The sequence below is a fragment of the Microcebus murinus genome, chromosome 21 (assembly GCF_040939455.1).
Source record: "Microcebus murinus isolate Inina chromosome 21, M.murinus_Inina_mat1.0, whole genome shotgun sequence".
Classification (NCBI taxonomy): Eukaryota; Metazoa; Chordata; class Mammalia; order Primates; family Cheirogaleidae; genus Microcebus; species Microcebus murinus.
Window position 1 is genome coordinate 8,563,110 of NC_134124.1, and position 24,811 is coordinate 8,587,920.

General features: G+C 43.6%; 2 protein-coding genes across 2 annotated transcripts; one reads left to right on the forward strand and one right to left on the reverse strand.

The window, feature by feature from the left end:
- Positions 1-53: 53 nt before the first annotated feature.
- On the reverse strand, positions 54-16,539 carry HARS1 (histidyl-tRNA synthetase 1). Its single transcript, XM_012748944.2, has 13 exons — positions 16,377-16,539; positions 16,012-16,101; positions 8,892-9,011; positions 6,330-6,425; positions 5,599-5,724; positions 4,836-4,943; positions 4,586-4,684; positions 4,260-4,353; positions 3,935-4,062; positions 3,599-3,841; positions 1,149-1,265; positions 819-965; positions 54-478 (listed from the first exon to the last, which is right to left on the reverse strand). The coding sequence occupies exons 1-13, from the start codon at positions 16,464-16,466 to the stop codon at positions 407-409; spliced, it is 1,530 nt and encodes a 509-aa protein (XP_012604398.2). The 5' UTR covers positions 16,467-16,539; the 3' UTR covers positions 54-406.
- A 66-nt stretch (positions 16,540-16,605) lies between these two features.
- Positions 16,606-24,777, forward strand: LOC105862562 (histidine--tRNA ligase, mitochondrial). The gene is made up of 13 exons (XM_012748946.3): positions 16,606-16,909; positions 18,498-18,572; positions 18,849-18,968; positions 19,102-19,197; positions 19,899-20,024; positions 20,129-20,236; positions 20,498-20,596; positions 20,969-21,062; positions 21,734-21,861; positions 21,954-22,196; positions 22,359-22,475; positions 22,690-22,836; positions 23,975-24,777. Exons 1-13 carry the CDS (start codon positions 16,802-16,804, stop codon positions 24,032-24,034), a joined length of 1,521 nt encoding a protein of 506 aa, XP_012604400.2. The 5' UTR covers positions 16,606-16,801; the 3' UTR covers positions 24,035-24,777.
- The last annotated feature ends 34 nt before the right edge of the window (positions 24,778-24,811 follow it).

Consider the following 24,811-nt stretch of genomic DNA (forward strand, 5'->3'; position numbering starts at 1 on the left):
CACAGGCTCAGGCTCTGCTGGGAAGGCAGGGCTAGGCAGTGACACAGGCAGGCTTCGGTGGTTTAGGCGTTTTATTGGACCTTTGGCAGCTGGTTGTGGGGAGGCATCCGCTCCATCTGGTGCGGGGCCCAGCAGATGAGACCATCTCAGGCTGGGTCCCTATAGCCCAGAAGCAGACTGGACTAAGCCCCCAGGGCCTTCTATGGAAAATGGCCTAGCAGCTGGCCATTTTTGCCAGTAATTACCAATAAAATAATCATAATAAAAATTTAAAAGTCTCTGTTCTGACCACTGTTCAGGTCTTCCTGCTGAAACAGAAAAGTGCAAAGCTTGTTGAAGCACAACTCGGAGTTTTGTCTTAGCCTCTAGTGCCAGTCCCACTTTCTTCCCTGATAGTTTGCTCAGTTCAGCAGATGCAGAGGGACTGGCTTCTTCTCCTTTTGATTTCCTCCACAAGGTCTTCTCTTCGGACATCCACCTAGCCAGGATGGGGGAAGAAGGTGGTATGAGCATCTGCCACTCCACTGCTCCCTGAGTGCCTGCTCCCTCCTCTAGTCATCAGGCTCGGCTCTGCTAGGAGCAGGAACCCAAACACTTGAGGGTAGACAGTGCTCCTTGGGAGAGCCAGAAAGACATAGGGTGTATGTGGGGATGGAGATCTTACCCTACCACCACCACAGTTAACAGGTTAAGCCCTTAGGTCCTTTATGAGGTGGTGCTAACAAGAATGCCAGGCTTTTGCTCAGGTCTTGAATGGGCATGGGCCTGCCAACATGGCATACATTCCCTGTGGCTTAGCCTTCCTGTGCCCTTCTCACCTCTTCCCTGCTAGCCACTGAACGGAGCTTGATGACCCCATCCTTGAGCTCCTGTTCGCCGATGATGGCCACCAGTGGGATGCCTGCCTCCTCGCAGTACTGTAGCTGGTTCAGTAGCTTTGGGTTCTTCTTGTAGATCAGTTCAGCCTGCAGGGAACCAGAGCAGAAGATGAAGGCTGGCTTCTGTTGTCCTCAGAGACAATTCCTGCGGGCCCAAGCTAGCACCTTGCTCTTAGCTCCACTCCAAGCAGGGTCACTACAGATGACCTTTAATTTAGTTTGTGCCCAGCACCGTCAAGTTTGCTGCCACCCTGGGCTTGCCTCCTATACCTTAATCCCAGCATCCCACAGTTCTGAGACAAGCTTCAGTCTCTCCTCTAGCAGCTTCTTCTGTGCAGATGCCACAAGCACCTGTGTCTCTGTGGTCCGTACCTTCTCCTCCGAAGCCTGGGGGAGGGACAGATAAGAGTCAGAGAGCTGGGCTGGCACCTTAATGGAGCAAACAGAGCAGGCTTTAGTCAGGATTTTGAAAGACTAGGTCCAACTCGGTGAGCTCCACCAGTCTTCTCATCTAGCAATGGGTATAAGGTAGCTCTTAGAAGATACAAGAATTGAACTAACTGACGAGTACATATGACTTGCCAGAATAAATAATCAAAGGAAAAGGTAACTTATTTACAGTAACTTCAAGCTCATCTCCATCTAGTATCTTTTTTCTTTTTTTGGAGACAGAGTCTCACTTCATTGCCCAGGCTAGAGTGAGTGCCATGGCATTACCCTCAGGAGCTCAAACTCCTGAGCTCAAGCAATCCTACTGCCTCAGCCTTCCGAGTAGCTGGGACTACAGGCACGCACCACCATGCCCGGCTAATTTATATATATATATATATATATATATATACATATATATATATATTAGTTGGCCAATTAATTTCTTTCTATTTGTTATAGTAGAGACTGGGTCTCACTCAGGCTGGTTTTGAACTCCTGACCTTGAGCAAATCCACCTGCCTCGGCCTCCCAGAGTGCTAGGATTATAAGCGTGAGCCACCACACCCGGCCTCCATCTAGTATCTTAAGGGTTCACCAGATCATTCACACAGAAGTACTACTATGAGCCCATGCCAGGCAATCAGATTGCCCCTGGCAGTTCTAGTCCCCACATATTACCTGCCCATTTATGAGACTAGGCCTTTCATACTTCAGTTATGGGGTATAATCCGTATGTGGATGCAGGGAAGGGAGAACACTGCTGCCCCTTGTTTTTTTTTTTTTTTTTTTTGAGGTAGACTCTCACTCTGTTGCCCAGGCTAGAGTGGGTGCTGTGGCGTCAGCCTAGCTCACAGCAACCTCAAACTCCTGGGCTCAAGTGATCCTTCTGCCTCAGCCTCCCAAGTAGCTGGGACTACAGGCATGCGTCACCATGCCCGGCTAATTTTTTCTATGTATATTAGTTGGCCAATTAATTTCTTTCTATTTATAGTAGAGAGGGGGTCTCGCTCTTGCTCAGGCTGGTTTTGAACTCCTGACCTTGAGCAATCCGCCTGCCTTGGCCTCCCACAGTGCTAGGATTACAAGCGTGAGCCATTGCGCCTGGCCTGCCCCTTGTCTTTTTCTCGAAAATTATTTTCATAGTTCAACATAAGATACCTACTAGAATGATGACCTCAAGTGGGAAACACAGGTGGTTTTCACCCTAGAGGAAAGGCCTAGGAACAGTGGGAAGGTTGCCAGAGCATTCCTCAGAGGATGAAATGCAACCAGCCATTTAAGAGCAGCAGCAACAAAGGAGGGCTTGAGGCCACGAAAGGCTTCCTTGCTGTTACTCCAGGCAGCCATCTGAGGGATCTCAGGGCTTCAGACACATACTTCTCACTTAAAGACAATATTACAGGCCGGGCGCTGTGGCTCACGCCTATAATCCTAGTTCTCTGGGAGGCCCAGGCGGGCGGATCGTTTGCGCTCAGGAGTTCGAAACCAACCTGAGTAAAGAGCGAGACCCCGTCTCTACTATAAATAGAAAGAAATTAATTGGACAACTAATATATATAGAAAAAATTAGCCAGGCGTGGTGGCGCATGCCTTTAGTCCCAGCTACTCGGGAGGCTGAGGAAGCAGGATTGCTTGAGCTCAGGAGTTTGAGGTTGCTGTGAGCTAGGCTGATGCCACGGCACTCGCTGTAGCCTGGGCAACAAAGCGAGACTCTGTCTCCAAAAAAAAAAAAAAAAAAGGGACAATATTACAGAGTGGTTAGGGGCAAGATTTCAAGATTTTGGAGTCAGACTGCCTGGATTCAAATTCTGACTCTGCCACTTGTATATTTCATGGCCTTGGGCTACTTGACCTACAATGCTTTAGTTTCGGCATCTGAAAAATGCAAATAATAAAAGTAGCTAATCTCAGAGGGCTGTTGTAAGAATTATATTAGTTAATGCATGAAACACTCTCTCTCCCCTACAAGCACAATGCCTGGCACATGGCAGTAATGTTAACTATTCTGTATCATGAGGAAGATCTGGGTCTTTGATATACCAGCCTAGATTCCTGACAGCCACAAGGGAAGTAGGAACCCAAAGCAGAGGATTTCATGGAGAAAGAAAGATTAAAGATCCATAAAACTGGCCTATAATGGGGTACGAATCTGTGAAGTACAACAATCACCTTTTCTTCATTTCTCTGAGATGCTTCTTGCCAAAATAGCACCACTTGCTCCCTTGGAGATCACAGATCCCTTGAGTGCCACCACCTGCTCAGACTGTCTTCTGTCCCTGAGGACCTACCTCTAGTCTTTGCTCCACAATGGAGAAGATCCGCTCCACTCCAATGCTGAGCCCCACGCATGGCACCTTGCGCCCCTTGGGGTCGAACATGCCCACTAGCCCATCATAGCGCCCTCCAGCAGCCACACTGCCCACACCCTGGGGCTCTTCCCCTGTCTGGGCTGGGGTCTGCAGCAGCACTGCCTCATAGATCACTCCAGTATAGTAGTCCAGCCCTCGAGCAAGGCTCAGGTCAAAGGAGATCTGTGGAGACAAGGACATGGTCAATACTAGATTACAATCAGGCACCTGAAGCCCCAGAACTCAGCTAGGGCTCCCATCCCCAACTTGACTCACTTTGTCATCAATGCCAAACAGGGTCAGGTACTCAAACAGCAGCTTCAGGTCTCTCAGGCCCTCCAAGGCCTGCTTGTTTTGAGATAGTTTAGGATCCTGGAGCAGCTGCTCCACAAGGGACACCCCACCTGGGGAGACAGATTTATGAGTGAGACTGACAAGAAGAAAAAGTGAGTGCACCATTTTGCTTGGACTCTAACCGCATGTGCCCGTGTGTGTGCACCTATACTCTCTGTCCCCTACATATACACCCCCCCCAAAAAATTTCAACTTTAGGATTAAGGGCAGTGGGATGCTGCTGGGGAGGCTGGGTTCAGCTCCTCACCATGCTGCTGGACGTAGTCCCCAATGCGGTCAGCCACCTCGGGTGCAAGGCCCTTCTCTCCCACCATCTCATTCTTTACTTCATCCCAGGACACCTGGACAGGCAGATACCAGTCAGGAACCCCTGGGCAGTGTCCCCACCACAGAGCAAGTGTCACCCCTCCCTGGGGAGCAGTCTTGGGAGCAGTAGCTACCCTCCAACCTATATCCTGGGGCTAATCTTCCTCTGGTGGGCACAGAGGCAGGCACCTCTCTCTCCTAATCTTTTCCATTTCTCAAGGCAGGGTGGGATCTGGGAAAAGAAGAGTTAAGTGCTTGGGTCATTACCTTATCCAGCTTGTCCACTGAGGAGCAGATGGTACGGAACTTGCTGTCAGGAACACCACAGATGGCAAACATCCCATCTAGGATGCGCCGATCATTTACCTGTGGGGACCCAAGGCATAGTGAGGAGAGAATCTCTTTTATGTGACCCTTAGTAGCCTCAGTCACTTAGGCTACTGGTCTATCTGCACAAAGACCTTCTCCTGTGAGAGGCCAGACCCTACCTTGCCCTCCCAGCCCCATCAGCTCTGACCTTGACCAGGAAGTCGCCTATATGAAGTGAACTCAGGATCTCGCACATGATCTTCAGGCACTCTGCATCAGGGATCATGGGGTCAAATTGCCCAGCAATGTCAAAATCCTGTAGGGAGAGGGGTAGCTAGAGATTCTCAGATGCTCCACCTTCTTAAAAGGGGACTTCTGCTCTGTATGAAGCCTGTTTGAACCCAAGCCACAGACCTTCTCTTTCATTATCTATGTCTGACATCAGACCAGAGGAAAACTCCATTTTGGGGCCTTTTACCAGTCCTAGTTTTCCTTTCCATATATTGGGCTACTCCTCCATATACGACTACTTCATCATCATCATCTTTAATTCCTCCTACTGTTATGGGGCAATTATTTGGCCTTACTGCTTCACCATTTTCTCTATTCATCCAGAAGCCCTGCCATCAGCCTGGATAATTTGACAACTCAAATCTAATTTCCCGATCCTATCACTGTGGTTTAATATAAAGAGCACTAGACCAAGGTTTCTAGTCCTGACTTTGCCTTTCTTCTCCTTATAATCACTTCATCTGCTGAATATCAAGTTCACTCATACATAAAACGGAGAAGACTTTACTCTTCTCTTTCCCCACAGCATCACTGTGAAATCTACATGAAAACACCATAGAATCCTAAGAGCATTAACTGGGACATCTAGTTTGTTCAGGATACCAAGAGTACTCAACAGTTCCTACTAGCTTGAGGGAGCACCTAAGTTACTCATCCTGCCCCAGTTTCCCAACACTCACACACTGGTAGAATTCCCGGTATCGGCCTCGGGTCATAGCTGGGTTATCCCGCCGATACACCTTTGCTATGTGGTAGCGTTTAATGTTGGTGAGTTTATTCATCGCCAAATACCGAGCAAAAGGAACCTGATGACAAAGAGTTAAGGAGAAAGCCCCTCCTATGACTGTCTGGAAGTTGATTATCAGCACCAACAGAAGTTAGGGTCTAACCTCTCCCTGTGTAAGTAAAACCACACCCGTAAGATTAATAGCATTTCTGGACATCAGAACGAATCAGCTGTGCCACCACAAGGGGCACCTAAAGTACCAAAAAAGATTAAGGCTATTTTGCCTTTGATACTGTCTCTTCTGGACTATGTTGAACATGGCATGGGGCTGGGCAGATTTGCCACGGACCAAAAACGGGGCCCCATGTGAGATATTTAAGCAGATGATTCTCTGTGTAGCTTGGAGACAAAGGAATTGTGTTGTTGTAAGGAGAATCTAGTCCACTGGACAGGCCAGGGGATTATTATAGGGTTGGAACTGGGCCCTGACATAAAACTGAGGTCTCATTCAGGATTCAGAAGATTTCTAAGGCTTATTTGTGTTTAGCCAAAGTCCCACTCCTGGTTTACAGAAATAATTCCCCTAATTGCTAAAGGCCTCATATTTGATCCTGCTGATATCTGCCCAAGCCCAGTGAGGGCCAATCTATCCAGAGACTTAAGGGTCCAAATTTAGAAAGATACAGTGAGGTCATAGCGAAGGGACAGCAGCTCCCCACCCTGGTCCTTTAGATCATAGATAAGCTTAGAGTCTTCACCATATTTTCCAGTTAGGGTTTCCTGGAGAAAACATAAAGAAATATGGTCATAGCAATAAATATAACAATTTAAAAGGAAGGCTTTTTAAAAAAAATTATTTTTATACTAAAAAGAAATTTCAAAAATAAAAACTCACCACTTTAACATGACTGATTTCAACTAATCTACATTCCCTTCTGCTCTTTATCCCAATTCTTAGGTGTTTGATGTAGTTATATAATCAAAAGGAAATGCCAGCCGGGCGCGGTGGCTCACGCCTGTAATCCTAGCACTCTGGGAGGCTGAGGCGGGTGGATTGCTCAAGGTCAGGAGTTCGAAACCAGCCTGAGCAAGAGCGAGACCCCGTTTCTACTATAAATAGAAAGAAATTAATTGGCCAACTAATATATATATAAAAAAATTAGCCGGGCATGGTGGCGCATGCCTGTAGTCCCAGCTACTCGGGAGGCTGAGGCAGCAGGATTGCTTGAGCCCAGGAGTTTGAGGTTGCTGTGAGCTAGGCTGACGCCACGGCACTCACTCTAGCCTGGGCAACAAGCGAGACTCTGTCTCAAAAAAAAAAAAAAAAAAAAAAGGAAATGCCAATTTTGTGTTGATTTTTTGCTTTTTCCATTTCCATTTTATGACTGAGCTAAAGTATCACTATTAAAAGACGCATAATATTCCAGTAAGAAGCAGCTCTGTACTTACCTCCTCCCTAATGTTATACTGTTAGATGTTTAGATTATTCCAATTAAAAAAAAAAGTTTTCATAACGTTTCAATAAACATAGTTGGATACATAGTTTTTTCTTTTTAAAAATATTTTTCTTGAGGATAAACTCCTAGGAGTGGGTTATTAGACCAACAAACATGTTTTTATGGTGCCTGAGATTTGAACAATGTCAAAAGCCAAAACTGAGACTGTCTGAAGGATATTACAGCAGTCCTTGTCCTGTGATGTCTTTAACAGGTGATAACATATTTCACTTACCAGATTGGCAAAGATTAACAAGCCTGAAATTTTCCAGTGTGTAGAATATGAAACACTCATACACTGGTGTTATGAGCTGAATTACATCCCCTGACCCGCTAAATTCATATGTTGAAGTCCTAACTCCCAGTAACCTCAGAATATGACTGTATTCGGAGACAGGGTCTTTAAGTTAAAACGAAGTTGTAAAGGTGGGCCCTAATCCCATATGTCATTATAAGAAGGGAAAATTTAGACACAGACAGAGGGAAGATGATATGAAGACAAAGAGAGACATGGCCATTTATAAGCCATGGACATAGTCCTAGAACAGATCCTTCCCTCATGGCCTTCACAAGGAACCAACTCTGCCAACACATGATCTCAGACTTACACCCTCCATAACTATTAGAAAATAAATTTTTGTTGTTTAGGCCACATGGTCTATGGTACTATTATGGCACTCCTGGTAAACTAATACAGCAGGTAAAAATATTCCCATAAACATATACAATTATATATTAATGAAAAAGCAGGTACTATCTTAATAATGCAAGGAATAACAAATAATTTCAAATAGTCATCATCTACAGGGAATAAAATAGTCAATGTGATAGAGGGAGAGGGCTACTTTAGACAAGATAGTTGGAGAAGATTATTTGAGGAGTAGCATTTTAGCTGAGCTCTGAAATTAAAACCTGCAATCTCTGCTTAATCTGAAATAAGTCATGCAAAGAGCTGGGGAAAAGGGAGTTCAGGAAGAGGGTAGGGCAAGAACAAGGGCCCTGGGGTAGAAACACATTTAGTATGTTCCAGAAATAAGACTGGAGGAGTAGCATGGGGTGAGCAAGAGGAAGAATAGCATGAGATGAGGTGGGAAAGGCAGTGGCCAGATCATTGAGGTCCTTGCAAACCTGAGTAAAGAATTTAGGTTGTAATATCAATGCAATGGGAATCACTAAGTTTTAAGCAGGGAGTGATGCAACCTGGTTTTGTTTGTCTTAAAGATGAGGTCTCATTATGTTGCCCAGATTGGAGTGCAGTGGCTACTCACAGGTGCTATCATGAAACACTGTAACCTCAAACTCCTGAGCTTAAGTGATCCTCTTGCCTCAGCCTGCTGAGTAGCTGGGACTATACGTTGCTGCAATTTGGGTTTTTAATAGCAAACAACTAGAAACCACTACAAGCTCCATCAATATGGTTATGTGTTTATACTTTTTATATATATATACAGTCTGCATGTATCTAGAAAACACCCCAAGTACAGGCATCATGGAATTCAGTGTAGATAAGGAGCCAGAACAACTTCCACTCCGAAGAAGGGTTCTCTTTGGGGAGCTGCTGGCCACAACCAAGATAAATAAAAAGTGGGGCCTTTCTCTCCAAGCTAGTCCTGTCCTTTTTCTCATTGGAGAAAATACTGGTCTGTGTCCACAAAAGGAGTGGAGCCTTTGAGTCCTCACTCTCCTGTCACTCTCTGTTACTCATTTACCCCCTCTTCTACCATGCGGTTTCCCCTTACCCATCCCTCACCTTTAGTTCAAACACAGGTGTATCAATTACTTCTGCACCATGGCGCTTGAAGCAGCGGATGATTACATCAAACACCTTCTCCCGAACTGCCATCTGCCGGGGACTGTAGTCTCTTGTGCCCTTGGAGTCAAAATCAGCCAAAGAACCAGGGATGAGACTTTAAAATAAGAACAATGAGATCTGGAAACATAAACAGTTGACCTCAACAATGAGAAAAGTGAATCTTGCCCTGAACAAATTTTTCTATAGGCCACTGAGTTGTAAAACAAGTATAAATATTTCTCTATTAATTCCCACACCCGTTTGCTATCCACCTTCTAAATTCCATTCCCTTTTAAATTTGGTCCTATTTTCTAGAATTCTTAGAACTCTTTTCTCTAAGCAGTTTCCCTAAGAACTTTCTGGGATAACAGAACATTTCCCTGCCTAATAGAAGACACTTACCTGATAACAGGCATATAAGCAATTTAAACTGGCTCAACTAGTTGAATTCCAAATTTTACAAGCAGCTTTTCTTTCTAAGCATAACTTTTCTTTGAAGTCCTAATTAATACTTTTTGTTCTCTAATTTGTTTCTGGTAACAGCTCTATGACATAGGCTGGGCAGACACATTTTATAGATGAATTAATTACAGGATGTTGAGAGGTTAAATGATTACTCCGTTCCATATGGTTGTGGCAGTCAGAACAGAACTGTGTTCTCCTTCCAGTTCACAGCTCTAGTCTGGACCTTTACACCTTACTCCAAAGTCTTTGGTTTCAGGACCTCTTTACATTCTTTTTTTTTTTTTTTTTTTTTTTTTTTTTGAGACTGAGTCTCACTTTGTTGTCCAGGCTAGAGTGAGTGCCGTGGCGTCAGCCTAGCTCACAGCAACCTCAAACTCCTGGGCTCAAGCGATCCTCCTGCCTCAGCCTCCCGAGTAGCTGGGACTACAGGCATGCGCCACCATGCCCGGCTAATTTTTTTTTTTATATATATCAGTTGGCCAATTAATTTCTTTCTATTTATAGTAGAGACGGGGTCTCGCTCTTGCTCAGGCTGGTTTTGAACTCCTGACCTTGAGCAATCCGCCCGCCTCGGCCTCCCAAGAGCTAGGATTACAGGCGTGAGCCACAGCGCCCGGCCTACATTCTTACTATTTATTAAGGACCCCAAAGTAGATTATACCTATCAATATTTACTGTATCAGAAATTAAAACTGCAAAAATTTAAAAATATTCATTTAACAAATATTATTTACTAAACTCATTTAATCATTAACAAATCTATTACATATTAACACACATAATATTTAAGGAAAATGTAACTATTTTCCAAAACAAAAAAGATTTAGTGAGAAGAGTGGCATTGATCTACATCTTTGCAAATTGTTAATGTCTGGCTTAATAGAAGATTCTCATATATGCTTTTCATATTCAATCTATTATGGTATGTTGTACTGGTTGACATACATAAAGAAAATCTAACCTTACACAGATATGTAGTTGTAAAAGGAGGAGTATTTTAGTAAACTTTTCAGCTGAGTATTTTTTCATACTATATCAAAATCCAGCAAGTGGTAGTTTCTTAAAGATGGGTTGCAGTGTGGAATCTGAAAGCTACATCAATGAACTTTTCATACTGTTACATTAAAATCCATTAGTCTCTCACTTATATAAAGTACCTAGAATAGTCAAATCCATAGAGACAGAAAGGATAGTGGTTATCAGGTGCTGAAGTGGCAGGTTATTATTCAATGAGTATAGAGTTTCAGTTTGGGATGATGATGAAAAAATTCCAGACATGGATAGTGGTGATGGTTATACAACAATGTGCACTTTATGTTACTGAACTGTACACTTAAAAGTCATTGAAATGGTAATTTTTATGTTATGTAATATTTTTCCACAATAAAAAAATCCATTACTTTATCTTGTACTTTGAAAGGATCCTTTACCCATCAATGATTTTATAACATCATACATTGATCTGGTGGAAAATATTGGTTCATTGAAAACAGTTATATAGTTCTCCCAAATGTTGATACATTTCATTATCAGAAAACCATATTTGTTAAAATCACCAAAGATCTCATCAGGAAAGTCTAATCATTAAGAAGCTGTCAAGCTCATGGTGGAAGATACTAATATCTAAAATTCTAACTTTTAATTGAATGCTTGAATTTTATCAATGGCGACAAATACTGTCAGATGTTTTCCTTGAGGTGACAAGGTTTACTTTGTTCATTTTTGTAAAAATGTCCACAAAATAATCAAGTCTGCAAAACCACAATTTGGCTTTTCAGTGGTTCATTCAAATTAAAAAGGGGTTTTATGAAAAAAGTACCTATTAATAGTTCAGCTCACAACTCAAAGAATGGCATAAGCATTTCCCCTATCTTGGAGTACAACAGAAATGCTTTATGTGTAATTCCCATTTCATCACAGTGAATATTTAAAAAGGGTGTCAAGAGTCAAGATTCAATAAAATTAATTGGCCGGGCGCTGTGGCTCACGCCTGTAATCCTAGCTCTTGGGAGGCCGAGGCGGGCGGATTGCTCAAGGTCAGGAGTTCGAAACCAGCCTGAGCAAGAGGGAGACCCCGTCTCTACTATAAATAGAAAGAAATTAATTGGCCAACTGATATATATATAAAAAATTAGCCGGGCATGGTGGCGCATGCCTGTAGTCCCAGCTACCCGGGAGGCTGAGGCAGAAGGATCACTCGAGCCCAGGAGTTTGAGGTTGCTGTGAGCTAGGCTGACGCCACGGCACTCACTCTAGCCTGGGCAACAAAGCGAGACTCTGTCTCAAAAAAAAAAAAAATAAAATTAATTTTTACTGTTTAATCAAAGATATTCTTTTTTTTTTTTTTTTTTTGAGACAGAGTCTCATTCTGTTACCTGGGCTAGAGTGCCCTGGCGTCAGCCTCGCTCACAGCAACCTCAAACTCTTGGGCTCAGGCGATCCTCCTGCCTCAGCTTCCCAAGTAGCTTGGACTACAGGCATGTGCCACCATGCCCAGCTAATTTTTTCTCTATATATTTTTAGTTGACCAATTGATTTCTTTCTATTTTTAGTAGAAATGAGGTCTCGCTCTTGCTCAGGCTGATTTCAAACTTGTGACCTTGAGAGATCCACCCACCTCAGCCTCCCAGAGTGCTAGGATTACAGGCGTGAGCCACCATGCCTGGCCTAATCAAAGATATTCTTAAGACTGAATTTTTTTTCTTTAACTGTGAGTGCATCGCAATAAAGAACATACTGGCTATCAGTTCAGTTTAATGCCACTGTTTGATTCATGCTAAGGCACTAGCAGTTCTACTCATCAGTGCTTTCGCACCTTTAAAATAATACAAATGTTAACACACTGAAAAAAGCATATAACATTTTAGTAGTATTAGAGTCTTATCCCACCAATACTGGGTTTTCTACTGTTAATGTGAATCAAATGTCAAGAAATGTGTTTCAACCAACTAAAGTGGATATCAACTCTCCAGCATAATCTTATTTTCTTTTAACATTATGAAAATTTTCAAAGACACAATATAGACAATAGTATTATATTATAGATCACCATGTATCCATTACCCAGCTTCAACAACCATTAACATCTGCTATTCTTTTTCTTTTAAACTCTGACATTTTGGCTGGGTGTGGTGGCTCACACCTGTAATCCTAGCACTCTGGGAGGCCAAGGCTGGCGGATCACTTGAGGTCAGGAATTTGAAACCAGCCTGAGCAAGAGCGAGACCCCATCTCTACTAAAAATAGAAACAAATTAATTGGCCAACTAAAAATATATAGAAAAAAATTAGCCAGGCATGGTGGCGCATGCCTGTAGTCCCAGCTACTCAGGAGGCTGAGGCAGGAGGATCGCTTGAGCCCAGGAGTTTGAGGTTGCTGTGAGCTAGGCTGATGCCATGGCACTCTAGCCCGGGCAACAGAGTGAGACTCTGTCTCAAAACAACAACAACAAAAAATAAACTCTCACATTTTTTTCTGATATATTTTAAAATAAATCCCAGACATCATTTCATCCATAAATACTTCAGTATGATTCTGTAACACATAAAGGCTTTTAACACTGCTAAATTTGACTGGCTAAAAAAAAAAAAAGGCTTTTAAAAAAACCAAAGCACTTAATACATTTATTATACTAACAAAACTAACAACTCTTTAATGGATACATGGTGATCTATAATACTATTCTCTATAATGTGTCTTTGAAAATTTTCATAATGTTAAAAGAAAATAAGATTATGCTGGAGAGTTGATATCCACTTTAGTTGGTTGAAACACATTTCTTGACATTTGATTCACATTAACAGTAGAAAACGCAGTATTGGTGGGATAAGACTCTAATACTACTAAAATGTTATATGCTTTTTTCAGTGTGTTAACATTTGTATTATTTTAAAGGTGCGAAAGCACTGATGAGTAGAACTGCTAGTGCCTTAGCATGAATCAAACAGTGGCATTAAACTGTACTAATCCTAAATCATGTTCAATTTTCCCCAATTGCCTCAATAATATCTTTTTATGGTTGGCTTATTTGATTCTAAATGAAATCTATGTATTATATTTGGCTGATTTTCTATTAAATCTATGATAATTATCTCTCCCTTTTAAAAAAATGTATTTGTTGAGGAAATTGGATCATTTGTCCTAAATATTTTTTCATATTCCAGATTTGGTTAACAATATCTTAATGTGTAATTTAACATGTTCCTCCATCTCCAATATTTCCTGTAAACTGATATTTAGTTCAAAGACGTTATTAGATTCATGTTCAACTTCACTTGGCAAGAATACTTCATAGGTGGTGCTTATTGCATTACATCAGCAGGAACGTGTCTGGTTGTCCTACTTTTAGTGATGTTAAGACTGACCATTGGGGCAGGGCGTGGTGGCTCACGCCTGTAATCCTAGCACTCTGGGAGGCCAAGGTGGGCGGATTGCTTCAGGTCAGGAGTTGGAAACCAGCCTGAGCAAGAGCGAGACCCTGTCTCTACTATACATAGAAAGAAATTAATTGGCCAACTAATACATATAGAGAAAATTAGCCAGGCATGGTGGCACATGCCTGTAGTCCCAGCTACTTGGGAGGCTGAGGCAGAAGGATTGCTTAAGCCCAGGAGTTTGAGGTTGCTGTGAGCTAGGCTGACTCCACAGCACTCACTCTAGCCTGGGCAACAAAGCGAGACTCTGTCTCAAAAACAAAACAAACAAAAAAAAAACGACTGATCATTGGGTTTAGGTCAGGACAGACTGATCTGTCATAAATTCCCCATTAAGTTTTTCACCTAATAGTTTGAATAATCATTGATCATCACTACTTTGGAATTTTACACTGTTTCTTTTGTTTGTTTGTTTGAGACAGTCTTGCTCTGTTGCCCAGACTAGAGTGCCATGGCATCAGCCTAGCTCACAGCAACCTCAAACTCCTGGGCTCAAGCAATCCTCCTGCCTCAGCCTCCCAAGTAGCTGGGACTACAGGCCTGTCTCCACGCCGGCTAATTTCTTTCATTTTTTTTTTTTAGTAGAGACGGGGTCTCACTCTTGCTAAGGCTGGTTTCGAACTCTTGACCTCAAGTGATCCTCCCACTTCAGCCTCCCAGAGTGCTAGGATTATAGGTGTGAGCCACCACACCCAGCCTACACTGTTTCTTTATAACCGGTGCACTGTTTCTTTATAACCGGTAGGAGCGTCAACTATAGTCGATAACTACAGATGAACGCATACAGCCAAGTGTCCACTATGCACAGCACAAAATACCATGCAAACTATGAGTGGTGGTTGTGGGCAAGGTTTTGTAGCTGGTGAGTTCCATACCGAAGTGGTTTTAACCCTTTAAAATGAGTTGTCTGTAGAAAGGAACAGTTCAATGAATTTAGCAGCCTAAAGAATTAACCTTAACACAAGGAAAACAGACCATCTCCCCTCTCCTTTGGAATTCAATTTCAAATACATTTATTAAATACAATTTCGCTAGATATCTGAGGGGGATTGGTTCCAGGACCCCTGAGCATACCAAAACCTGACAATGCTCAAATCCTTTATATAAAATGGCATAGTATTTGCATACAGACTATACACATCCTCCCGTATACTTTAAATCATCTCTACATTACTTATAAGCCCTAATATAAAGCAAATGTTATATAAATAGTTGTTATACTATATTTTTTATTGTTGTATTGGGTTTTAAAAAAATTGTTGTTTTTTTTCTCCCTGAATGTTTTCAATCTTCCATTGATTGAATCTGTGGATGTGGAACCCTGAATGTGGCACCTATTTAGGCACCTAGTCTCAATCTCTTGGGGTAAATAAAGCACATGAATGACTACTTAAAGTCAGTGCAATAACAGAAATATATATGCAGTGCCAAAGGAACCTGGATGAAGGAATGCATAGTTCTGTTTATAAAACTTACAGATAGTGGCATTTGAACTGAACTGGAGGATGGGCTAAGAATCTCCAACCTCATTCCACTGCACTCTCCCTCTTTATTTGGTTCTAGTCATATAGATAGTCTTCTAGTTCCTAAAAACTACCAAAGTTCTTTCCTGCTTCAGGATTTCTGTATTCTACCTGGACCTACCACCCACTCTTCCCTGGCTGTCTCTTACTCATCTCTTAGGTCAGTTAGTGTAACACTTCCTTAGTGAGGCTTTCTCAGACTCCCCAGTTCTCCCTTATTTTTCTCAGAGCATAATTGTTAATATTTTTATGTCATTTATTACAATTTGTAATTACATATCGATGTGTGGGATTATTTGCTCTAGTAGATTATTTGCTTTAGTAGAATGTAAGCTCCCTGGGGGCAGGCTGTATTGTGCACCATGGTATATTCAGCGCTACGGACACAGTAAACACTCAATAAATATTTGCTGAATGAAAGGAGGAGCAGCAGCAGCTGACTCCCCTGATCACCCAGCTGACCTAGTTTCTGCAATTACTATGCCATCCTAGAATGAATGACTCAGGTAGAGTCCAGTCCAGCCCAGTGCCCTGAGCAACTGTCTTTTTCAGTATTTCAGATTCTTCTCAATGACCTGGTTCAGGGAAGCAGACATAAGTGCCCTTGTGAGTGGAATTAGGGACCCTCTCAGAGACTCCCTACAGGAATGATATTACCTTGGGAGTTTTGAGCACAAACTTCTGTTTGCTTTCATCAGGGCCCAGCTGTGCTTTCAGTTTCAAGAGTTTTGACACCTCCTCCTCGATCTGTGGTGGGAAAGAAGGCGCTGGGTTATTCACCTGTCACTCTCCGCCCTCCCCCGCCATTCATTCAATATTCTTCCCTCATTAGGATCTGGGGAAGATCTCTCTGCTGGACCCTACCTTTGCTCCTTTCAGGAGCCACCCAGGATACCTCCCCAACCAGCCCATTCTCCTCCCTAACAGCCCAGTCCCTTCCCCCATGTCCCTCTCCTGTGTCCAAACTACTCCTGCTTTATGTCCTCCTTTGCCTTGGCCTCTCCCCTGCCACCTGGTCGCACCTGCTCGGCGCTAGCCTTCTGCTGCTTGAGGCCCCGCACGCGCTCTCCCTGAAGTCTCACTAGCTCCTCCAACGCCGCACGCTCAGCCATCCTGGCAGCCGACTTGGAGATGACTACTGCCTGGAGCGGCTGTGGCAGCCTCAGCCCGGATGACTTCCGGCTATCGAGTCGCCGGCCCGCACTCCTAGAGAGCCTCCATCGAGTACAAAAACGACTTCCGGTTACTACCGGAAGTACCCTAGCTGCTTGCAAAGGAAGCTTGGGAATTTCGGAGCCCGTAATGTGGGACTCGTGAGGTGCAGAAGCGATCAGGTCTTCCGCACTGCTCCAGCTTCACCTCTACAGAAGTCAGCACCTTTCCTGGGGTCCGACCTCATTCCCAGGCCTTTGGCTCCTGTCCCAGAAAGCCGGCGTCCTGCTACGCTATGCCCCAGCTCAGACTCCTGCCCAGGAGGGCCTGGGCTGCTCTGTTCAGCCAGCTCCTGCGACCTCCCTGCACTTCTTCCCCAGGGGCGGTCCACTGCCATAGCCAGGTGAGCGAGATTTAAAAAGCTCCGGTCTGTCACGGCTGAGGCCTCCGGTGTGAAAGCATGGACTCGCAGCCTGTATTCCAGTAGTATTACAATCTGTTTTGTTTTGTTTTTGAGACAGAGTCTCGCTTTGTTGCCCAGGCTAGAGTGAGTGCCATGGCGTCAGCCTAGCTCACAGCAACCTCAAACTCCTGGGCTCAAGCAGTCCTTCTGCCTCACCTTCCGGAGTAGCTGGGACTACAGGCATGTGCCACCATGCCCGGCTAATTTTTTTCTATATATATTAGTTGGCCAATTGATTTCTTTCTATTTATAGTAAAGACGGTGTCTGGCTCTTGCTCAGGCTGGTTTCAAACTCCTAACCTCGAGCAATCCGCCTGCCTCAGCCTCCCAGAGTGCTAGGATAGTAGGCGTGAGCCACCTCGCCCGGCCCACAATCGGTTTTTATTAGTGCCTACTATGTACCCGCATTGAACTAAGCGTTTTGGATACTTTGTCACTTACTCCTTACAGAGAGAGTTTAGGGTTTTTATTTTCACTTTACAGTTGAAGGACCGGAGGCTGCAAGGTTTAAGGACATATCTACTGATACATAGTAAAGGACTGTTTTAATACAGATCCACACTCCTGTATCTGAAACTCTTGGAGTCAAGCATAGTAATAGTTCTTAAGCAAAATATATGGACATTCCCACTAAGTTTAGATAACTAAAGGCCATAAGTAGACTGGGTTCACATTAAAGTTAACCCAAAAATAAATCTCAATTTTTGTATTTAAGAGATTTTTGGATTTTAGAATTGCAAATGAGGGATTGTGGACTTGAACTTCTCTTGGAGGAGAAAGTCAACATAGTATAGAACTACCTCACCCTCTATTTCTGGAAGAGCATACAGCCTGTTGGTAATAAAGTCACTGAATCTGTTTTGCCTTACTTGGGAAAGACTCTATTTTCCTCTTAACAGATGCTTTATGCATTATGAACAACAGGGCTCAGACTTTTTATTAATATTCAGTCTCCCAGCATCTTACTAGTCTGGGTTTTTTAATTTAACCAGGAAATCCATTTCTTTTTGTTCTACAGGCTTGCTCTGTGTCCTTGGGCTGGTTCTCTTATCTTCAAGTTGTATTATCCCTATCTCCAAACTTGATAAGCAGTGCTACCTTAAAAATACTTACTTTTTCTGTTCGAGTAGGAACTGAGAACTGCAGAAGATCATATAATCTCTACTCCTAAATGGTTGGTGGTTATAATGGTGGGTTATTCTGTACCTTCATTGTTCTCAGGTGCTTAAACTTTTTGAGACATTTCAAAACTTCACATATAGTGAGGAAGCTTTTGTAATGAAGATGACCTGACCTCATATATATTACATGTGTAATTGTAGATAGAATGTGGGTTCTTGGAGGTGGGACTGAGATTGGGATAGATGAAATAATGCTCTGGCTTCCTGTTGCTCAGGGTCAACAGTCTTTGCAGTTTGATCATCCAGAGAGTCAGAGATTGCCAGTTTGATCATCCAGAGAGTCAGAGATTGCCACAGGCATTGCCCGGGTCCAGAGGAGCCACATCTCCCATTCCTTTTTCTGCCAGGTTGCAGAGGCAGTGTTAACATCCCAACTGAAACCACATCAAGACAAACCAAATTTTGTTATCAAGACTCCAAAGGTAATGTTTTTTGCTCACCCTATCCCATTAGAGTGCCTTGAAGAACTGACCTCTGCTTTGCTCATCTCTCCGACCTGATCCCTTTTGATGTCCTCTTAAACTAAATTAAAAACAAAACAAACAAAAAGCCCAACACTATTCTTGAGATACTGGGTGGGGTTCAGAGTCATCTGAATTTAAGAAACGGCTCCTTAACGTAAAGGTATAGTTTAACTCCTTGTTTTAAATGGACTTATTTTTGTTACTTTTTTCACTGTGTCTACTTTTGGTTTCTAGGGCACCAGGGATCTTAGTCCCCAGCAGATGGTTGTGAGGGAGAAAATTCTTGATTTGGTTGTCAGCTGCTTTAAACGTCATGGAGCAAAGGGACTGGATACCCCAGCATTTGAGCTAAAGGTAAGGGGAGAAGAAAGACTGCCTGGAACCCCATTTGTTCCCCTGTCTTTAGTGTCTGATGTCTGAAAGGGCTTTTCCTCTGTGTTTTGGAGTCATTCTTTGAACTGTGGATTTTTCTGTTTGACCCCTGCAGGAAGTGCTCACTGAGAAGTATGGAGAGGACTCTGGGCTCATTTATGATCTGAAGGATCAAGGTGGAGAGCTGTTGTCCCTTCGCTATGACCTTACTGTATCCTTCTGAGTGCTGGAGACTGATCTGTCGCTTTCCAAATCTAGAAGGCTTTCTTTGATAAAAAGGAGGAGAGTAACTCTGGGACCCCATAGGTCCATTGGTAGCAGCAATTACTTCCTGTTTCTCCCAGAAGGCAATTCTGTCACTGGAGCCCTGTCATTTAACTTTAATATGTTTCAGAATCCCTTGGGAGAGCTTGCAGAGACACAGATTCCTGGCCACAGCTCCAGAGATTATTAATTCCATAGTAGGGCTCAATAATCTGCCTTTTAAACAGGCATCCTGGGTAATTAAGATGCATGTGGTCCTTGGCCTATACTTTCAGAAATGGCTTAGAAGTTGTAGGTAAATCCAGTTTCAGAAACTTGACTATTTTAAGATAGTTGAGAATTGATCTGAGTGGGAGGAAATGCCCCAGACCTGAATTAGTTTTTGGGTCATTCAATCTCTGCTAGACCGGTTTTCTGCTGAACTTCTACTTTAGCTTGGTAAGATTCTTTCATATGACATTATTCAATGTATATTGAATGCCAAGGACTGCTAGGCCTTGGGGATAGTGGGAAATAATACAGAGAAGGTCCATGTTCTCATCCTAGTGGATGAGATCTAACTGATAGAGGTCCAATCCTCCCTAGTATCTGTATACTGGGCCTAAGCCTTTGATGCAGTATCCTTCTTCCTTAACCTATTTATTTGAGGTCCCTTTTGCACGTTATTTGGCCATGAACAAAGTGAAGAAGATGAAACGCTATCATGTTGGAAAGGTGTGGCGGCGGGAGAGCCCAACTGTTCTCCAAGGCCGCTACAGGGAATTCTGCCAATGTGTAAGTGACCTGATTGGAGCAGCACAGTTTGATGGTTCTGGGGGCCACAACTTTGGCATTAGCTGATTAGTGGAGGTTTTCTCCTATCTTTTTCTTTGTTGTAGGATTTCGACATAGCTGGTCAGTTTGACCCTATGATCCCTGATGCAGAATGTTTGAAGATCATGTGTGAAATCCTAAGTGGTCTGCAGCTGGGGGACTTTCTCATTAAGGTGAGGCCAGAGCTGAGGACTGGGTGAGAAGTCTGGATTTGGCCTGATACTGTTTATCCAAGTCCCAAACATAGGTGACCTCAGCCTTTAAGCCTGAAGCTCTAGGAACTTCTTAGTCTAGCTGTTGCATTTCCTACATATGTATTCTTCCTTTGAGATTTCCTTTCTGCCCCTTTTATGAGTTAGCAGAGTAGGTACTGCCATTGTTTTGAGGGAAAGGACATTGACAGGGCACTTGGGTTACTTACAATGAGTTCACAGGTCAATGACCGGCGGATTATGGATGGAATGTTTGCTGTCTGTGGTGTTCCTGAAAGCAAGTTCCGTGCTGTCGGCTCCTCAATAGACAAACTAGACAAGGTAACAAAGAAGACATCCTTCAGTAGACTCTATCTAGGTTCCTGCCCTGCCCTCAAATCCAAACCTCTAGAGAAAAGTAAGGAGATGGTGGTTGGAATTGGGCGATTTATGGGAGGAAGGTAAGGAGACATTCTGAAGCAAGATCTGAGTTGTGCTGTATGGTGGGGATTGTGGTTGGATTTCTTTCTTTCTTTCTTTTTTTAACTAACACCTTGCTCTGTGGAAATAGCTGGATTTCTTAAGTTGTCTCTGACTTTGCTGAGTATACTATTAGGTACTTGTGACATACTTACTGAATGAAAGTGAGATGTCCTTTTCCAGTTTGAGAAAGAAGGATCTTGGGGCTGGCCTAATATTTGGGTGTTTATGCAGATGTCTTGGAAAGATGTGAGACATGAGATGGTGGCAAAGAAAGGCCTGGCTCCTGAGGTGGCTGATCAAATTGGGGATTATATCCAATGTCATGGTAAGAACCAGGGTTTTCAGAGCTGTGATAGAACCAGGCTGTGGGTGATATGTGTTCAACTTCTACCTCTGAAACACCTCTTTTCTGTAGATATGCTAAGCTCCAGAGCCTGCTTAGGATTTAATTTCCCTTTTAACTTATTTAACCACTTTGTGTCTTAGGATGACAAAGGTGGAGGCAGAGAAGGAGGGTCTGGTCTCATGAGACCAGGATCATCTTCTTTTTTTTTTTTTTTTTTTTTTTGAGACAGAGTCTCGCTTTCTTGCCCAGGTTAGAGTGAGTGCCGTGGCATCATCCTAGCTCACAGCAACCTCAAACTCCTGGGCTCAAGCGATCCTCCTGCCTCAGCCTCCCGAGTAGCTGGGACTACAGGCACGAGCCACCATGCCCAGCTGATTTTTATATTATATATATTAGTTGGCCAATTAATTTCTTTCTATTTTATGGTAGAGACGGGGTCTCGCTCAGGCTGGTTTTGAACTCCTGACCTTGAGCAATCCGCCCGCCTCGGCCTCCCAGAGTGCTAGGATTACAGGCGTGAGCCACCGCGCCCGGCCAGGATCATCTTCTTTTAAGAAAGTGAGGACGACTAGCTAGAAGCTAGAGCACATTAGGGATATATTTGGATGAAATACATCTGTGTGAACAGGACAGACCATATGTGTCCTCAGGTGGGGTGACCCTGGTAGAGCAAATGTTCCAGGATCCCAGACTATCCCAGAATAAGCAGGCCCTGGAGGGCCTGGAGGACCTGAAGCTGCTGTTTGAATACCTGACTTTATTTGGAATCTCTGAAAAGGTAAGCTGAGTTGAGGTGGACCTCCTGCTGAGCTCTGGGGCTCTCAGGGTTCTGAATCTAGTTTGGGACTGACTATAGCCTTGTCCCCACAGATCTCCTTTGACTTAAGCCTGGCTCGGGGCCTGGACTACTATACAGGAGTGATCTATGAAGCAATACTGCTGCAGTCCCCAGCTCAGGCTGGGGAGGAGCCCCTGAGCATGGGCAGTGTGGCTGCTGGTGGCCGCTATGACGGGCTGGTGGGCATGTTTGACCCCAAGGGCCACAATGTGCCATGTGTGGGGCTCAGCATTGGGGTAGAGCGAATATTCTCCATTGTGGAGCAGAGGATGAAGGTAGGTCTTAGGTAGGAGTGAGGTAGAACAGGAGGCCTAAAAGCCTTCCTGTTTCTAAAGGTGCAGTTGCACTATTTTTCTGATGATTGTTTTTGTATTGTTTTTTTGAGTTGTCGATGCAAAGGAAGTTTTTATTAGTTTTTCTCTCTACTCTTTTATCAGACTTTAGGTGAGAGGATACGGACATCAGAGACCCAAGTGTTTGTGGCCACACCACAGAAGAACTTTCTACAAGAACGGTTGAAGCTAATTGCAGAGCTTTGGGATGCGGGGATCAAGGTATGGTGGAGCTGATATCTGAGTCATCTGGTAATTCAGGAGCCAGTTTCATTTCTAACTTATGCCTAGGGTGGAACTCAATACCTTTTTAGTCTAACTACTAGAGTGGCTGATTATGGTAGGAGGGCTAGCCACTTATTTCTGGCTTCTTTGAAAATACTTATTCCTGGGGTTTGTGTGCTGTGGTCACTTCTAAGTCCTTTACTTTTTTCAGGCAGAGATGCTATACAAGAACAACCCTAAATTATTAACCCAACTGCATTATTGTGAGAACATGGGCATTCCCCTGGCGGTCATTATTGGTGAGCAAGAACTGAAGGAAGGGGTTATCAAGCTCCGTTCAGTGGCCAGCAGAGAGGAGGTGAGTGGGGGCAGCAGAAATAGAAGGGACCAAGTATTTATATTTTTCCCAGATTCCTTAAGAAATATGCATCTTCTGGCTGAGGAAATATCATCAGGGTTAACAGTGATAGAGATGAATGCAGATCCACCCCCAAACAACCACTGTAGCCCGTGAACATTGGCTGAGTGGGCAGAAGAAAGACAAATGAAATCTGAATGGGTGATTTAAGACTAATCAACAAAACTGACATAGATCAGGTGTTTGAATTTTTTTATTCTTTTTTTTTTTTTTTTTTTTTTTGAGACAGAGTCTCACTTTGTTGCCCAGGCTAGAGTGAGTGCCATGGCGTCAGCCTAGCTCACAGCAACCTCAAACTCCTGGACTCAAGCAATCCTGCTGCCTCAGCCTCCTGAGTAGCTGGGACTACAGGCATGCGCCACTATGCCCGGCTAATTTTTTCTATATATATATTAGTTGGCCAATTAATTTCTTTCTATTTATAGTAGAGACGGGGTCTCGCTCTTGCTCAGGCTGGTTTCGAACTCCTGACCTTGAGCAATCCGCCCACCTCGGCCTCCCAGAGAGCTAGGATTACAGGCGTGAGCCACCTCGCCCGGCCAATTTTTTTATTCTTTTTTTTTTTTTTTTTTTTTTTTTTTTTTTGAGACAGAGTCTCACTTAATTGCCCAGGCTAGAGTGAGTGCCGTGGCGTCAGCCTCGCTCACAGCAACCTCAAACTCCTGGGCTCAAGCAATTCTACTGCCTCAGCCTCCCCAGTAGCTGGGACTACAGGCATGCGCCACCATGCCCGGCTAATTTTTTCTATATATATCAGATGGCCAATTAATTTCTTTCTATTTATAGTAGAGATGGGGTCTCACTCTTGCTCAGGGTGGTTTCGAACTCCTGACCTCGAGCGATCCGCCCGCCTCGGCCTCCCAAAGTGCTGGGATTACAGGCGTGAGCCACCGCGCCCGGCCAATTTTTTTATTCTTGAGTGTATACATTCTCCAGGTCAGATTGAAGCTCACACTACTTCATATTGGTTGCCTAAATAGTGGAAGTGGATGCAGAGTAAAGTGAATCTGAAAAAACAGTGACTAAGGAGCTAGTATCACTTTCTACTTTGTCACATGAAGATTCTTTTATGTTTCAGGTGGCCATTAAACGTGTAAATCTTGTGGCTGAAATTCAGAAGCGACTATCTGAGTCTTGATCCTTTCCCGATTGCCTCTGTGGCTCTTTGTAGAAAAGGTTTCCTCAAGTGCTGAGTTTCTGATGGACTTTACAACAGCTGGTCAGGATGGGTGACAAGGATCTTCTGCCTCCTCCATCCTTCCTGGGTACGGAACTGTACAAGGCTCTGAAGACTCCTGGGCTAGTGTAAGCAGCTATTCTGCATGGGTGCAGATGGCTGATATGTGAAAGAGACATGCTGTAGCTGCAGAGGCAAATTTGAAGTGCCACTGAATGCTGTCAAGAAGTGCTGAGATGGTTGCTATGAGCAAGGCTCTGGGAGACTTACCTCAGGCTGATGATTCTGAACTGTTGAGATCAGAAGCCGGAACTTAGCCTTCTGCTGCAACTTCACAACCAGATTCTGGAGAATTTGTCCACAACCAGCTATTGGCCTATCCAGGGAGTTTTGGGAAGAGAACAAGGAGGGGCAATGGCTGCTTTCTGCTTTGTTTGAGGACAGAGATGCTATCCCAAGGGTGTGGCAGTACCCATATTGATTTGGCATCTCTCTAGGGCCATCCACTGCTAACAGATAGCAGAGTGGAGCTATCTGTTTAATAATCTTGAACATTGAACTTAACAGGTGACTTGACAAGGCAGAGAAATGATCTTTTGAGAGTTTGGAGACCATTTCCTGTGCCAGAATCACAGCTCTGACTATTCCATGCCATGGATACTGTTCTAGAAGTGGTTGATATGTTAAATAAAATATTAAGTGTAGTAGTTTGGGTAATTTGTTATCAAGGGGTTGGTT